Source organism: Papilio machaon, chromosome 14 (genome assembly GCF_912999745.1).
Source record: "Papilio machaon chromosome 14, ilPapMach1.1, whole genome shotgun sequence".
NCBI classification, from domain to species: Eukaryota; Metazoa; Arthropoda; class Insecta; order Lepidoptera; family Papilionidae; genus Papilio; species Papilio machaon.
Genome location: NC_059999.1, coordinates 6,165,275 through 6,182,406, shown reverse-complemented (window position 1 = coordinate 6,182,406; position 17,132 = coordinate 6,165,275). Strand labels below are relative to the sequence as shown.

Here is a 17,132-nt window from a genome sequence, read left to right as displayed (position 1 = left end):
CTTTCGCTAGAATTATTGTACTCAAAAATAAATTATTTTTTGAACTTTAAATTTAACATGTCAGTACACTGATCTCTATTGATGGATAGGTTGTTTACGTGTAAATGACAGCTTTGGCTTCGTTCCGCCTTAAACGCCCCTGTCAGTTAATCCAATCTTTATTACTAGTTTGAATCCTCACCACCTCTACCGAACGCAACCGACAGCGCCACAATGGCGAAAATCAAATAGACACAAAATAGCAAACTTGCATAGCCTGTCAATATGTAGAGGTCAGTGTGTCAGATTTTTTCAGAACCATAGACTTCTAATTGTCATATGTTTTATTTATGTAGGTTACTCTTTAGTTTATGGATTGATTGGGTGTTGAAGTGTTTGTTGAGTGTTGATTTCAAGAACGGAGGCTGCGGAATGCTGTTTATTATTATTAATTTCTAATTTGTGTTTAAATCCAACTTGACATCGATAAGGTAAGTTTTATAATACATGTATATGTTGATCGTCATATTCCCATTATTCCGCAAGATGTTTCTAATTTCTGTCATAAATAAAAAGAGCAGGCATTACGCATTTTATATCTTTATGCGCATTTTGTAATTTATTCCATGAATACCAATCAAATAATATTGCGTTGCGTCTATCCTATTTTACAACGTGTTACGCTCGGTGTCGTTTACACGCGGATCTAAAAATGTTACCGAGTCGCCTGATGTATGGTAAGACGCAGACGTTAGCGGCCCATCTAAATATGGAACGGATGGTTGACGGTTGTGTTGTGATGTCCTCCGTGTCGTTTGTCCGCGGTCCCTGCAGTTATGTAATGTCCCTTTGAGGTCCGCGTCGGCACGTGCACAAATTGCACGTCGTAGTTCCACGTAGGTAGCTCGGCGCACGTCGACGCGCACGCGGTCGCACTCTGAACCCCAGTTTCCTAGCAACACGTTGTTGACGCCACTGCTGACCTAATGAATACAAAAACACATGGTAATTATTGTTACATCACATCACCTGATACGCGTAGTTATTTTCGAGAGTTACGCTGTTTTCTTGATGTATCAATATCAATATCAAATAAACAATTTAAAGTGAATATTTTTGAAGATATAGTTGTGTTAAGTGAGTGAGTTATAAACTGTTAAGATTTATTTGTCCTTGTAAGTATTTTGTTAAGTTTCTTTGAACTTTATATATGCTGATAGCAAATCAAATTATGTATTTTTAAATTTTTTGTTCAATATTGTCTCTGGTTTTTAAAAGGTAATCAGAGTAAGCAGTTATAAATAGAATCTAGACCTTAGCGTGGCCCAGTTTTCACTTCACACTTCCTATTTGAATTCTAAAAATACACAGTCTCAGAAAAACAATATGCTTGTTATTCAACACTCATTTAACAACTAAGAGACCCACAATCAATAATAATTTTAGTAAACTAGATAGACTTAAAGCATTTTACAATAAACCATACCTAAAGTATTAATTAAATTATGTTTAAAATTATTCACAATAAGTTTTAATCCTGTTTTATAATTACAATTGTGTATATCACCTCCCTGCCATATATCTATATGTCTATATCTGAACAAATATCAAACATATGAAGGTCACATAATCTTCAGCTGCATGATAACTATATATCCCAATTTATTGAATTTATATTCTTTATTACATAACAATTTTTGTAATTCACTTTTGATAGACTATGAATTTAAAGAGTGATGTTTGAAAATTATAATATTACAAATGCCATTTATGCTTGTTAGAAAAGGTCATCCTAGTATATAGTTATGTAAAATTTAGAATTATGTTAAATGTTGGACATAGTGTAATTAATATATGAGCTCTTTATTTGGACTTTATTATTACTTCATCATCAAAATTTGGTGTATAATGTTTGTCATTTAAAAATGTACTTTTTATGTAATAGCTTTAATCAGGCTTCTATATGCCTGATGTATAAACCTTGTTTGAATATTAGAAATCATTTTACATTGTGATTTTTATTATACTGAATTAGGGAAAGTCAGCAGATTTTATAGAAATCTAACCATTTAAAAGTAGAATAGAAAAATTTTAAATCATATAAGCTGTGGTTTTTTAGTTATACTGTGTAGGAAAATGATCCATTGATGTTAAACAATTTAGTTATTGATGGCATGGTGGCTTAATTACTTATTATCTACATGTTTTCTAACATACTGTAAGTTCACTTTAGTATATGCATATCACTGACACTAAGCATGATATTGCTAAAAAAAAAAACAAAGGTTTTAACAGTGGTATATCCCGCAACAACAATATTTGTTGCGTGCACAAATGGGTCGGGTCGACCCGTCCAATACCACAACCACACAGAGGACAGGCGTAAAGTGGAGGCAATTCCGCGTTTCGTCTGATAAGTGTGGTCCCGGAGGCCTAATTTTAATCCTCTTTCCCTTCCCACCCTTTCCCTATTAGGAAAGAATGGGAAGTGGATTTGGCGGTAGAGGGGATGCATAGGAAGGGAAAATATCCTCTTTCTGGGCGTTTCCTTCTCCTTTGATATAAGGAAGGCAACCCATCTGCATTTGTGAATGTCTATGGGCAACGGTTGCCTCGCTATTTCGGCGAATTCAAGTGGCCGTTTGCTTGTTTGTCACCTTTTGATATTAAAAAAAAACAATAAAACAATTTTGCTATCATTGTTTTAAGTCCGTTTACTAGTTTTTTAATCTATTTAATTGTAATTACTTTTAATTACATGTAGGAAAAATTTAATAAGTTTCTCATTTCAAAGAAACACACAACTCTAGTCATTGTTTGATACTAAGAACAATTAAAAGAAACTAGTCATCAAGACGATTCAAACAAGCCCAAACTCAGTGAGGAATTAAACTAAATTGCAAAGTTCCTATACCACCTTCCAGCTACATCATCAGATTACCATATCAACATGATTTTGCATTGTCACGCGATTTACACGTACAGTCAAAACCGTTTATAGCGACATCGTTTAGAACAACATACCGGTTAAATTGACCAAAATCAAAGGTCCTGGCTGAATGTTATTACATATCTTTCCTATTAATACCTGTCACCGGTTGTTACAACTATCGGTTTTTACGACTCAATATGAGTAGTCCCTTCGATGTCGTTATAACAGATTTTGACTGTATATGCAAAATTTCAGCTAAATCAGTGTCAACAGGGACGTGGACTTGATTTGCAAGATTTGATCACAAACATTGTAATAGGTGTATCTCTATTTTCTTAAAGTATAGCCATGTACCAATGGCATAATTAGAGCATCGAAACTCGGTTCAATTTTGAAAACCCGGGTTTTCGGGTCTAAGAGTATCAAAACCCGGGTAGACCGGTTTTTTCGAGCATTTCGATCTTTCCATTGTAATTTTTTAAAATACACTAATCTGCGTTTATATATCGCTTTCCTACAATGAATACAAAATATAAAGGAAAATAAAATGTCAATTTCTCGCAGGTCTTGGTCTGGCGCTGGCAAATTTTCCAGAGGTATATATACTCGTATTTTTTTGGTTGTGCGTTTAATCAGATTAACAATTTCGTTTAGCATTTCATCACCCGTAGGCCGATAAAAACAGTTTTATCTTAATTTTGAATGTTCTCAAAATACCCGGATTAGTCAAGTACTGTAGTGTTGCTGCTTGAGTTAGTCTTCTTTTTGCGTACCGTTTGCTCAATGCAGTTGCCATTTTGTGACTTAGTGGTGTCTTCATTTGATCCATTTTCTTCAAAGCAAATTTTAGGGAAACATCAGCTGTAAGTAAAGTTGCATCGCGTCGATATAGCGCCTCGACGACAGTTTTAATAACATCCAATATTTTATGGATTTCATCTATATTTCTCCAGTCATCATCAGTAAATGCAATGTCTGTTTTTAAAGCAATTAAAGCTTTTGTAATAGATCTTTTCAATTTCAGAAAACGACCTAACATGGCAGAAATGCTACTCCAGCGCGTTTTCCCATCTAACAGCAGGGAGTACTCCTGTCCAAATCAGCTCTGACATGTTTTTGCAGGACGTCTAAAATATGGTGAACTGAAAGACCCCATAAACGAGGATTCATTATTAAATTCAACACCATCCTCGTCATTGTCTGTAGAATTTGTGTCGTCGTTAAATTCTACAGTTCGCAGTCTTTGAGCCAATACTGATGAAGGTAAATCTTCATCCTCGTCAAGTTCGGCAAGCTGAGCGACGTTTTCCTCGAAGCCGGCATTGTGTTTGTACATTACATCCACAATTGCCAGCTTAACAGCATGAGCGATGCATAGCTGATGGTATGACTTAAGGGACTTCCCTAATGCAGCCACCCCCATATTCGTCCAACTTGGCCTAAATCAATTGTACGCATGAGGCTGCATTCAAGGACCTGTGAATTCGTATGAGACCTAGATTTCGAAAACTCCTATCCCTTGAAAAATTTGGTGAATGTAAAGTGAGCCCTATATAAGTTCTATTTTTATTAGATGTCCATTCATCGAATGATATCGCACAATTCATAGCAACGAAGCTACGTTTTACCTAGTAATTAATAATTTATCAAAGCGTATTTTTATTCCATTTACTTATTATTGCATTCGAAGTGGCTTAAACTTAATAAATCACAAAAATAAAAGTATTAAAAAAACCCGATAAACCCGAGTTTTCAAAATCAAACCCGGGTTTTTTATAATCCTCAGAACCGGGAAAAACCGGGTTTTTTCGGTCCGGGTATACCCGGTCTCGATGCCCTAGGCATAATGTGAAGAGAGCATAATTGTGTAAACGGATAACTCTTGTTTTGATTGTTGAAAATTGTCTCAATGAGTAAAGGACTCCAAATAATGAAAAAAAATCAACTTTCGTTAAATTCAAATATTGTTATTCAAACACCTCATGTCTTGAAGTTATGAATTGTACATAATGAATAAATTTGGGTCTGTTGTAGTTAAAGTTACGTAATTTTTACATCTGTTTAATATTGTCACAGTTTAATAAAATGAATGTAACGATGTTTGTTTAAGTCCCAATTTACGATAAGGTTGTTTGAAGCTGTATTAATTATCTTTACCACGTGTAATGATGCGAAATATGTTGGAATTTAACGTGGTCATGGAATGACAAGTTTAAGACAGTTTTAAGAGGTTATTTTTATAATAAAAGCGTAAACATGATCAATTTCAAACGTCTCGTTAACTAATCTTATAAGATCCTTTCTTCTAAAATCGAAATATTTTTTTTAGAAAACTGCATAATTAAATTGGTTTAAAACTTTACTTTGGAGATGAGAAGAAATCTTACTAATATTATAAATACGAATGTTTAGATGGATGGATGTTTGTTTGAAGTTATCTCTGCATCCGCTCAACGGATCTTGATGAAATTTGGCATAGATGTAGAGCATAGTCTGGAAGAACACATAGGCTACTAATAAAGATTTTTAATTCCGCGCAGACGGAGTCGCAGGCGACAGCTAGTCTAGAATATAAACTTTTTTTATTTGATTAGAATTTAATTGAAATACTAGCAGTTGCCGCGACTTTGTCCGCGCGGTATAAAAAAATCTATGAACAAATATAGGCTATGTCAACCGGGGATAGTGTAGCTTTGCAAGAGTAAAAATTTTTTTCGAATCGGTTCTGTAATATCGGATCCTATTTAATGCAAAGAAACAGTGAAATCTTTCCTCTTTATAATATTAGTAATGAAAAAATCATGTGATAAGAGTTTTACCGTATTTTATAATGTAAGTCAAATTTATAATTTCTATATAAAGGAAATTTTCATTCAGAAAATGCAATTAAATCACTCGATTCGTATTAATTTTTATGGACATTTTCTTTGTTTATTTGTGGCTGTTTACTTGTTTGCTTGTTCTTTTCTTATTACGTCCAGTAAAGGTCAATAAAAATTTTCCCTTTGTTTTCTCTTGAGAATAGAAAGTGCGGTACAATCAAAGGTGATATTTACAAAAGAAAGTCATAATATTAAAGGGCGTAAGTAGAATTAAATCGAATCATAAATGGTTTTGAGACTGAAAATAATCTTTTATTATCCATTTCAGAGGTGTGATTTAATTACGATACCGAAGTAATCCGCCATTGCTCTAACGAGATAGCTGTTTCTTTGCAAAAAAATTCGCCTTTGTTACTTTATTTCTTTCATTCATCCAATGAGTTGCTGTATCTGTAGAAATAAAATTGTAAAAGTGTTAATACCTCGTTGGCTTAAATGTGAAAGTATTGGTTTTACGTATTGCATATACGCATATAGATGTTGACCGTCATCGATTCCGGAAACAGAGCGCTGCATCCGGTCCGTGTGACGTCACAGATGCCCTTTCTAGCTTACAAATGTCACCGCGTTCCGATCTATTGATTTAATTAAGTAATAAAGTAAACTGTATAAAGCATCGCCCCATTATACATGATCTAAGTAATCGAATTAGTTATATACTTAACGCGTAATAATCCAATTCAGTTACCTGTAAATAAGAATCTTATATATCTTGTTTTATATACGGGGTCAAAACCTAAAAATGTTCCTGAAATATATTGTCTAAAAAATTACCAATAAATCTTTACTACAGTCAGGATAGAATCACGCCTTCGGAGATTCTATTAGCGACTGCATCCTACGCTCGGCATCTACAAGTCGACACCACCCGGCGTCAAGTGACGCGCAATGTATGCAACAGCATGCATTACCTACGGATTATTCACGCTCCCAAAGAAACTAATTTCAATTCAACTCCTAGCCGTCAAAGGCAAATGGCGAATTGAATTAAAAGTTCATTCAAGATTAAATGTCCGTGTACACGTGCAAGTTTTTTGCCTTGCATACAATTAAATTGAAGCAACAATAATAATTGCTTTCAATTTAATATTAATTATGCGCGCAATTTATTGCAATCAATTATTCCTCTGGTACGTACAGGAAAGTGGTATCGTCTAAATGGACCTCAATTCTGCGCCAATAAGTTCGGTGAATGTATTGAAGGTTTATATCGTAGTAAGAAGGCGATTACCATCTTCCTTTTTAGTAGTTACTAATTAATACTTAAGGAAGGAGGTTAATATTAACACCACAACATTATTATGTAAGAAAGATACGAATGAAAGAGAACTTTCAACCTTTTTCTTTCCATTCTGCCAGCCTTTTTTTTACAATTCAATAAATTGACTTTTTAGTTGTCGGTTCTAAAGTTAATTATATTTGCAGTTGTTTCAATAATCATTTGGACGTTGGTGGCGAAGATACTGGTTAAATTATAATATTAAATACATTTAAAGAGTTCAGTTGTATTTTTTATGTTTGTGGGGTTGTTATTTCCTTTTAAAACGGATACTGAAGCCGAGTCCGGTCCGGGGTGACCGCAGCATTTGATATGCGAACAAAAATTACGTTTACGTACCTACTAAATGTTGTCCGTGCTTAAGTTAAAATAATATTGGAAGAATGTGAATACAACATTATTTGTTAATTGTACCTAAGATGATCCTGTATATATTTACGCATAATATGATTTAACAAAACTATAAATATTTTCTAACATTAAGAACAGTAAGACATTGCTACACTGCGGATGAAAATCAAGGCCGACTGTAGCCAGGCGAAATTATTGACCTAACCTTACTGAAACTATGCCTAACGCAATAAAGTCAAATATTTCGCATTAAATTGCAATGTAAACAAATTATATAGAGTACGTTTCCACTAAATCAAAACCGATAAACAGAGTTCTTTATCTTCTGTACCATATCTTATTCTTTGTGAAAACCCGGTTATGCATGTTTTATTTGTTTCATATCCAAAGTATGACAATAATTTTACTATCATACTATAACTAATGTTATAAATGCGAATGTTTAGATGGATGTGTGTGTGTTTGTTAGAAGGTATAATCTCACATATAATTTGGCATAGATATAGAACAGAGACTCGAAGAACACAAGTCTGTGTGTTGTAAATCGCGGAATTACAAAAAAAACTTATTAAGTTTTTGTTGATTCCACAAGGACGATGTCGCGGACAAGAGCCTAGTACTTACTTAATAATCTTTCTGGCAGATTTATTGCAAAATCTTGCCTCTCACCTTTCACTCCAGTCTTATAGAGCAATTATTATTGAATAACTTTTTTTTGTCATAAAATAAGTAAAAATAATTACCAATTACAGTTTCTTTACTTTCATAAAAAGGTAAAACGTGTTTATGAAGGTGTGAATAGGCATGTCGAGCAGAAGAATACTTCCCTACGTGCCAACTCAAATGATGGCTACTGTACTGTGTAATGGTTGGTTCGGCTTACCAACAATGAATTGCATAAAATCTGCATGATCACTGTTTAAATTTTTCACTATCATTTCAACATTCGACGGAAATAAATAGAGAATAAAAAATCAATAGCAACATCGAAAACTCGATTTTTATTACGCGTCCGCATCTATGTTGCCTACTTTCACAAGGCCGTTGATTATTTGATTGTGTTAGCTCTCCTTGATAATACGTGAAGATAAACATACGTTTTCATCTCAGATATGAAACATATACGTAAATATATAAGTTTATCGTGATTTTTTTGTAAAAAATTTGTCATCTCTATCGTTCTCTTTGAAATAGCAGAGATAACGATATTTGTAAATGTGTTTCGGTAGTGTAAACCCATCGTTATACATAACGTGATAGTTTACCGTTTAGAAACGTGGAACATATCATATTGCGGTCGAATTTAACTTATCAATTGATACTTATGTAGATTTTATCTACGAGCGTCGTCGTGTATTAAATTGAAAAAATGACAGATTGTACGTTGAAATGTAAAGTGCAAGGTTGGTTAAATTAAATCGAATAAATTTTACTTCTTACTAATATGCGAATGTTTGGATGGATGTTTGTTTGAAGGTATATCCAGAATGGCTCAAAGGATCTCGATTAAATTTGCCATAGATGTAGATTTTGTAGATCTTAGTCGGGAAAAACACATAGGCAAAACTTATAATTTCTTATTTTTTTTTAATTCTCGCGAACGGAGTCACGGGCAACAGGTAGTAATAAGGTGCATTTACAAAATTCAATTCTTTTTTTTTCCTATGAAAAATGTACACCATAGAAACTTAGGCGAATAAGGTGATAATGATTAGAGTTGTGAAATGCGAACGGTGAAAGTGAAGACATAGTTTATTGGAAACAGTCATTTAAACCATAAAATTTATAAATATACTAGCAGTCCACTGCGACTTTGTCCGCGCGGGAATTAAAAAAAAAACTTAATTAGTAGCCTATGTGTTCTTCCAGACTATGTTCTACATCTGTGCCAAATCAGCCGGATTCCTGTAGTTCTGGTGATATCTTCGAAAAAACATCCATTCATCCATACATTCGCATTTATAATATTAGTAAGATCTCATGATCATTAAAACTGTTGTATCATTGAATCGGTCTTGCCACTTCGGTCTGTAATAATTAAAAATGTATAGTCATGTCCTTAATCATTTATTAGATTAAAAGAAAGTTGTATTATTAATCAAAGAATTTATAATAGAAGAGACAGTAAGCATTTTCATGTCATACAAATGAGTTATACCGTACTTTCAATGTAAATATAATATTAAACTTGTATCAAGTAGATCAAATAGTTTGTTTTATGCTCTTAAGTACTTGGTTGAGTTGAAGCGCATTCTAATGATTGCAGTCATTATAACGGAAACATACTTCATATGTTTTAATGATTGTTAACGCTGAAGTAAGATGTTGATCATATAAATGTGGCAATAAATTTTATCATCTGTTAATGGATTGTGGAATGCAGGCGACTTCAAACGAACTCTGTAAGGATTGCTTCTTCGTTAGTAGTCTTGGAGAGGAATTTATCTATAAATCGTGGCCAAGCTTATATGGTTATTCTTAATGCAACTGGCACCTGCGAATGCAGTCGTATTCTAAAAATGTGTATGTGTCCTCATCAGCTGAAGAAAGTGTTTTGTTTGTGGTCAGATGGCGCCGATGCGTGGCGAGCGCGGTGGATCGCCGGCTCGGGCCGCTCGCGCCTCCCTGCCCCTGCCGCGCCGGTTAATCCGGCAGATCGCCCGCCACGTGGCATCCAGCGGCCGCTCGCTGCGCCGCCTTGAGGTCTCCGGCAAGGTCATCGACAACTTCGACGACATCGACGACCCCTCAGATGACTCCGACATGGAAACACCGCAGCCAGCGTTAGTATCTCTACCAATGTAACACATTTAAAAAAACTCACTGAGAAACAGAATCCCGTTAATAATTACCTACTTTGGTAATTATTAACGGGGTAAGAAAATTAGCTAAAGGGGAAGGAGATGGGCAACTGCGACACCCAAGTGTCGAATTTGAGAAGTAAAAATACTTAACATGGTTTTCCTATCATTCCGTGGTACTTGCTTGATCAAGATATAAATTTTATTGTTGTACTGGCTGTACTAGTTATTTTAAATCTTATAAAGAAATCGTAAAATAATTGAGGTATTATAAATGAGGTTTTATTTAAGTTAAAAGAAAGAATATCCCAAATTTCTAAATTTGTTGTTCCGTACGCGATTTTATGACCGAATAAATTAAATATCCATAATATATATTTTCAATTCTATCCTTCGATCACATGATTTTAGGTCATGTCGCAACGGCAGAAATTTGGGACGGAGGATTTCTCAATGATTTCCAATAGGAAGCAAGAAAAACTTATGAAACTTTGCTTGGTATTAAAACTCTAGGGATTTAAAACTTCATACAATATTGCGGAAATTTGTAACTAATTCCTTTGCGCAATCTAAAAAAACATTTAATAAAGAACGCGATTAAAGTACACTCTGGTGGTTAGGTGATTCTTGGTTAGGCCATAATTGAATGAGTCACGTGCACCACCATGTTCGAATGTGCTTACAGTGGGTCTCCATTGCAAAAAAACTGATACAATTTCATTATTGTTATCACTCTCATTACCTTTCAAAGAACAGAGATAATAAATTATGTTGTTGTTTTAGTATTTGTGTAAAGTGTAAGACCACGTTTACGTTTCATAATACAAACGCAAATTAAACACGACTTCACGCTCAAATCGGAATTATATTTACACTGCAACGAATTGACGTGAAATATTTGAATAGATTTTCACAGTTTGTGTGTGGTCTGTTAGTTATTTAATTTGATTTATCACCTTGACCTATATTCAGATACCTGAATAAACCCTATAAAACCTTCCAAAGTAACTATGGCTCGAAATTACTAAAGTTAACTAAACTACTAAAGCTACTAACTTACTAAAATTACTAAAGTACCCTATGGAGTGTTATGAAAATTCGTTATTATAGTACCTTGTATATATTTAAAGAAAATCTTACTAATATTATAAATAAGAATGTTAACATGGATGGATGTTTGTTTGAAGATATCTCTGGAGCGGCTCAACGGATCTTGATGATATTTGGCACAGATGTAGAACATAGTCTGGAACAACACATATGCTACTTATTACGTTTTTTTAAATTCCGCGACAGCTAGTGTCTATATAAAGTTGTGTTTTATCAAGATAAATACATTTTTTTAAGATAAGTGAAGGCGCCGTATATTTATCGTGTCGTTAGGAAGCTATGCAGGTTGATATCGTATAAGAAATTTGTGATATATATTATTTTTCTAATCTAATTAAATTACCTAAAGTCGACGTGTCGCGATTTAAGTTTATGATGGATGATCGTCGTGCGTTTGATATGGGGCTTTATCAGTTTTTTAGGTGACCGGGTAAGACAACTGACCTTGCCTTGCCACACGTGATCGATGTTCGTATACTCTTGCTAAAAATATATAAATTGGTAAAAAATTATATTAAATTCATCACCGAATCACTTTTAAGGGAACGTCTTAGATTTTTTTTTTTCAAAGACAATGCGAAAAGTCATAGATAAAAATTAGGTGTAGACCAAACATTTCTTTGTGGACATAAATTTTTTACAATTATGAAATTTAAGCTACAGTCAAACACCAGAACAATTGATCTAACAAGATAATATTATAAATATCCAGTAATGATTACATTTTAATATAATTTCATGTTTTTACCAAGGACACCTAAACGAAGACTAAAAAAAAATAAAACAATAAAAAGCAAACTCTACTAATTTATTTCCGTTTTACCGCAATATTATACGAAGAAAAACTAGTCACGTTAAATATAATTGTTTATTTATAACAAATTTACCTTGTTATGATAAACCAATACTACACAGCTACACACTGATGTGAATTACTCAAACAATCGTATATGTATTTACTCATAAAAATTTTAAGTTGTACAAATTTCCGTCTCATGTCTAATAATTTAACAAGACTTGAAGTATTCTTTACTATAATTTTTTAATAAAGTTATCCAACGGTTTGATATAACTCTTTGGGAATTGAATATACTCTTTATAGTAAAACATTTAACCGAGTGCTAAAAGAAATGTGATATATCCAGCAGGGTGGCATGTGGCAACGCCGGCAACCTGCCACCCGCGGATCATGATGACGACCTCACCAGTCTCAGCTGGCTGCAGGACAGGAACCTACTCAGAGGTCAGTTGTCACCATTCGGCTTAGTACATAAAAGTCTTTTTCCAATAAGCTACTAGTCGCGCTAGTGAAAAATGGTTTAATCCGCCACTAGTGGTTTATACCATTTTGATTCCATTTTCATTAGGTGTATAAAATGTTTTGAGCCACAAGGTACATAGTATGGAAGCCGGGCGATCAAATTGGATTGACGTAATTTGACAAAAGGCGTGTACAAGGCGCCGCCATTTTGTATTTTTTTTTGACACAAGACATAGACTTTGCCACTTATTGATATTGGATAATACTCATAAATGTATATATATTTCTGTTACAGGAATCAACTTCAGCAAAAATGACTTAGAAGATACGAAGACGATCACAAGTCAAGTTGTTCTTAAGGTAATTATTTTGGAAAAACAAATTTATTGGAATTTTATATATTATTTTTAATAGAAATGTCTCTATTTTACAATAAGAGAATATATTCAATTCGATAAACACTTTTTCAATATAATTAAACGTCGTAGTTTTCATACAAATAATGTTTATACATGCCAAGTAATTATTGCTGTAAGGTTAATCGGAACAATAAAACGCAGTGTTCTATTTGTACACATTTTTGTATTTATTCAAGTGCACAGAGAAAAAGTTTAATGTTACATTGTATTCTAAAAGAATATTATATGAAAAGCATCTAAACACATTCTGTAATGGTTACCTAAGTTTTTTTTTTAATATTTAAAATATAATTAAATATTCATGTAACTATTCCAATTAAAAATTTGCGGTTGCCAGTTACTGTCATCGCAGAATTAAAAAAGTAGCCTATATTATGCCCACTTACTTCAGCTACCTTCCCGTTAAATTCCCATCAAAAGCAGTTCAGCCGTTGCGGAGATTACCCGGAACAAACGCGGCCTTGCGGACAGACAGACAAAAATTAAAAAAATTGCTAATATGTTATGTGAACGAAAAGTGATATTTTCTTCTCTTTACTACATATTGACACTCTAATTTTATTAATATGTATGGATAAATTCACAACTGTAGTCTGTTGGCAGATTTTTCATTCGTATTGGGTTGTTCACGATTGCTCTAATGACATAAGATTTCATATTAAGGAAAAAGTCGACTGTTAAACTTTCACAAACATAAATTAAATGCTTTCTTTCAACAATTATTTATAATAATCAATTTTCCTTACAGCCAGAAGCTAAAACTCCTCCCCCAGTGATCCGCATCCCCTCTCCCCCGCGCACGCCCTGCAAGGCCCCGCCCTCTCCCCCCACCGCGCACACCAAGCCCCCCTACTCCTTCTCCTGTCTCATCTTCATGGCGATAGAGGCGGCGCCCGCGCGCGCTCTGCCCGTCAAAGAGATATACGCCTGGATCATACGACACTTCCCATACTTCAAGCACGCACCTCAAGGATGGAAGAACAGCGTGCGGCACAATCTGTCGCTCAACAAATGCTTCCATAAGGTTAGTCTGTGTGTTCATAAGTGTTTCTTGAAAGAGCGTGAATTTCCATATGTAAATTACATTATCTTTAATTCCAGGTGGCAGCAGCGCCCGGACTCGGCAAAGGCTCACTATGGACAGTGGACCCACAGCATCGCTCCACTTTATTGCAGGTAACACTATGTCATTTAACTTTAAATTAAACTTATACATTATTTTTTTGTTGATTTAGTGGGAAATATCTATATGAATGATTTATTAGAATGCAAAAGATTTCTACTTTATGCATATATTTTGTGAAGTGCTCTAACGGTCTGTGGTTGACAGGCGTTCGGTAGGCAGCCTGTGCCGCCTGCGGAGGCGGAGTGCGAGCGACCGGGGGCGGGAGTGACCCCGGGGCCGGAAGTGGGGCAGGTGGAGGCGGGGGCGGGGCAGACGGCGGGGGGCAAGAACGCACCAGATCCGCAGCTGTTCCCACACCTGGCACGTCGGCTGGCGGCAGACGCGCGCAGTGAGCCGAGCGCTGACGAGTACCTCGCCGCAGCCAGCGTGCTCGCCATGAAGTACGGCCCAGCCGTGCTCGATCAGGTACAGTCAGCGTCCTCCGCGGTGTTCCACTTACAGAAACATTGCCTTGTTACTTTGCAACAAGATAAACTGCGCTCCTTCTTACAAAATTACCAATCACATAGCAGTCCTTTTGTCCGCGACTTCGCGGAATTAAAAAACTAAGTAAGCTATGTTTTCTTCCAGACTATGTACTGCATCTGTGCCAAATTCATCGAGATATATTTAGCTGTTTTGGAAATATGTATTAACATCCATCTTTCCATCCAAACTTTTAGCATTTTTAATAGTAGTATGATTTTTGTGTGTCAGTTGATATATATATTTATGTTGATGATGTACAGTTACCGCCGGCTGCGCACCTGGTGATATCGCGTTGCGCACGCGACGAGCACTCGTACAGCGGTGGTGGTGGTGGCGGTGGTGGGGGAGGGGAGGAGCGGCGCACGGCCGAGGCGCTGCTGAACCTGGCCGGCGTGCGCTCCGAGCCCGCGCCCAGCTAGCCTACGTCTGCGCACGCGCACGGTACGCAACACCTTGTATACAACCCACTGTGAACCTTCCACAATGGACTCCCCCAACACTATACAATATCATAATTAAAATTATATTTCTGGTTTGTTTTCTTGATTAAGTGAAGGTGTGATATCTTTAAATGCATAATGCATAATGTCCGAACAAAGCGGATTACTTTTTTTGTTTTATTTCTTTCGTCTGTCACTCTCTAGTCCTAGATGGGACTAAGATATAACACTAAATCAATTTTTTTTTATTTAATTGTATTTTAATAAGTTTCCATTGAATTTTAAATTTATATAAAACTGATTATTTTATTATAATATTTATTACCCAAAAATCATTGTGGAAGGTGTTATATTTAAAAGAACATCCTATATATAAAATTAATTTACGTTTAGGCTATTTTATCTTGTTTTTTTTTATTAAATTAAATTTGAATAAACTAGATGATGTAGAAGTTTACATAAACATCACAGTATGTAATTTGCGTTTAAACTTTATGTTACATGCTAAATGTTTATTTAGGACAATTACTTAGTTACCTTTTTTTAAATGCGATTTTCTTTGAGAGATAATTTAAAAAAAAATCTTGGGCATAGCTCAAGTTTAGTTGACGTCGTTCTTAGAACGAATACTCAAAATGTTCATCGCTTCATAAACAATAAGTAAAATAGTTTGAAATGTGTATAAGGAAAATGTTTACCATACATACTCTAGTCCAATAAAGACAATCTTATTTCGGTTGCGTGTAAACAGACTTTGATGTTTTAATAAATTTAAATAATTATTAAATTTAAACAATTTGAAACATCCTGTATGTTATAGATCGAGATTTCTCAATAGACAAATGTTTCCATTCATTTTCTTTATGATATCACGTTATATCGAAATGTCCTCGATTACTTTAGTTAAATTAAAAAAAAAAACTTAATATGTGGAGGAATTCGAGATTCGATAGTACATAGTAGTAACTTCATAGTGATAGATGTGATAATACTTAGTATGAATTTATTATTTAAAAATATAATGAATGGAAATTAATTGACTAGGTTCCGCATTTAGGATTCCCCGATTTATTATTAGTCAAATGTTAATATTCGTTTAAGAATACATTATAGTAAGTATAAACACCGGTGTTGCTATTTCCGTCGTTTTATTGCTGAATAATTGAATTATTTTGATGCCGAGTGTTGCCAGTATGTTTTAACTTCAACGGCGGGAATGTTATACACTATAGGTATTAAGATATTTATTTAGTTATTTCGCTTTCTTATAAATTAATAATTATATGGGAATGGTGGAAATAATTCTAATCTGAGCAATAAATTTGTAAACATTTCCCTTTGTGTGATCTGAACACAGACATATAAATGTATACAGGGCGTTCAAAATATATCTTACCAATTGTTCGTGTTTAAATGGTGATATCTTATATATTAAAATGTAATTTATATATTTAATACTTTATGAATGCGCTAGCTATAAGCAAAATGTAGTTTGTGTTCATATACCTTGTGATCTTATCAGGCTATACTTACCGCTTCTAATGTTAAGTGTTAATCTGTCGCTTTTCTTTACTTTTCTTAACGAAATATAATTATTATATATTTTCATTGAATAAATTCATCACATTTTTTTAACTGTAAAGATTCGTAATTTTTTTAACATGTTTTAAATATTACACATTATCTAAGGAAATTTTATTATAAAAATTGTTTTTTTGTTAATTTTTTACTAGACGAAAAATGTCTGGTCAATATATTCTTTTAAAACCTATATAAAGTACACACAATTAGTTAGAAAAAAAAACAATTTAGCTTTTCTTTAATTTAAAGCATTAATTTTATTTAACGTTTTTTTATGGTTGAAATAATTCGAAATGTTCATAAAAATGTACAAAATGTATCATACTATAAAAGTATGTATGTCAGACTGAATTCTACGACTGATTGCAGAAGAAGCAATATTATTAGAAGTAAAAATATTTAACAGGCTTCTAATAAAAACGCATTATTTATTTTATTACATT

General features: G+C 34.1%; 1 protein-coding gene across 4 annotated transcripts; it reads left to right on the top strand.

Annotated features, from left to right (window-relative positions):
* The first annotated feature begins 347 nt into the window (after positions 1–347).
* On the top strand, positions 348–15,301 carry LOC123721638 (forkhead box protein N3-like). 4 transcript variants are annotated; one of them, XM_045680844.1, is made up of 8 exons: positions 348–470; positions 9,992–10,206; positions 12,480–12,577; positions 12,891–12,955; positions 13,763–14,038; positions 14,116–14,190; positions 14,345–14,605; positions 14,929–15,301. In XM_045680844.1, the coding sequence occupies exons 2-8, from the start codon at positions 9,992–9,994 to the stop codon at positions 15,085–15,087; spliced, it is 1,149 nt and encodes a 382-aa protein (XP_045536800.1). In that variant the 5' UTR covers positions 348–470; the 3' UTR covers positions 15,088–15,301. The 4 variants fall into 4 exon arrangements, with proteins under 4 accessions (XP_045536800.1, XP_045536799.1, XP_045536798.1 ...); XM_045680843.1 differs by lacking the exon at positions 348–470 and adding an exon at positions 572–984 and having other exon boundaries at positions 12,483–12,577; XM_045680842.1 differs by lacking the exon at positions 348–470 and adding an exon at positions 574–984.
* Positions 15,302–17,132: the final 1,831 nt, after the last annotated feature.

Coding starts and splice junctions, on each gene's coding strand:
- LOC123721638 (XM_045680842.1), top strand. Junction 10,207..12,479: donor ATGGAAACACCGCAGCCAGC/GTTAGTATCTCT, acceptor TGATATATCCAG/CAGGGTGGCATGTGGCAACG. Junction 14,191..14,344: donor ATCGCTCCACTTTATTGCAG/GTAACACTATGT, acceptor TGTGGTTGACAG/GCGTTCGGTAGGCAGCCTGT.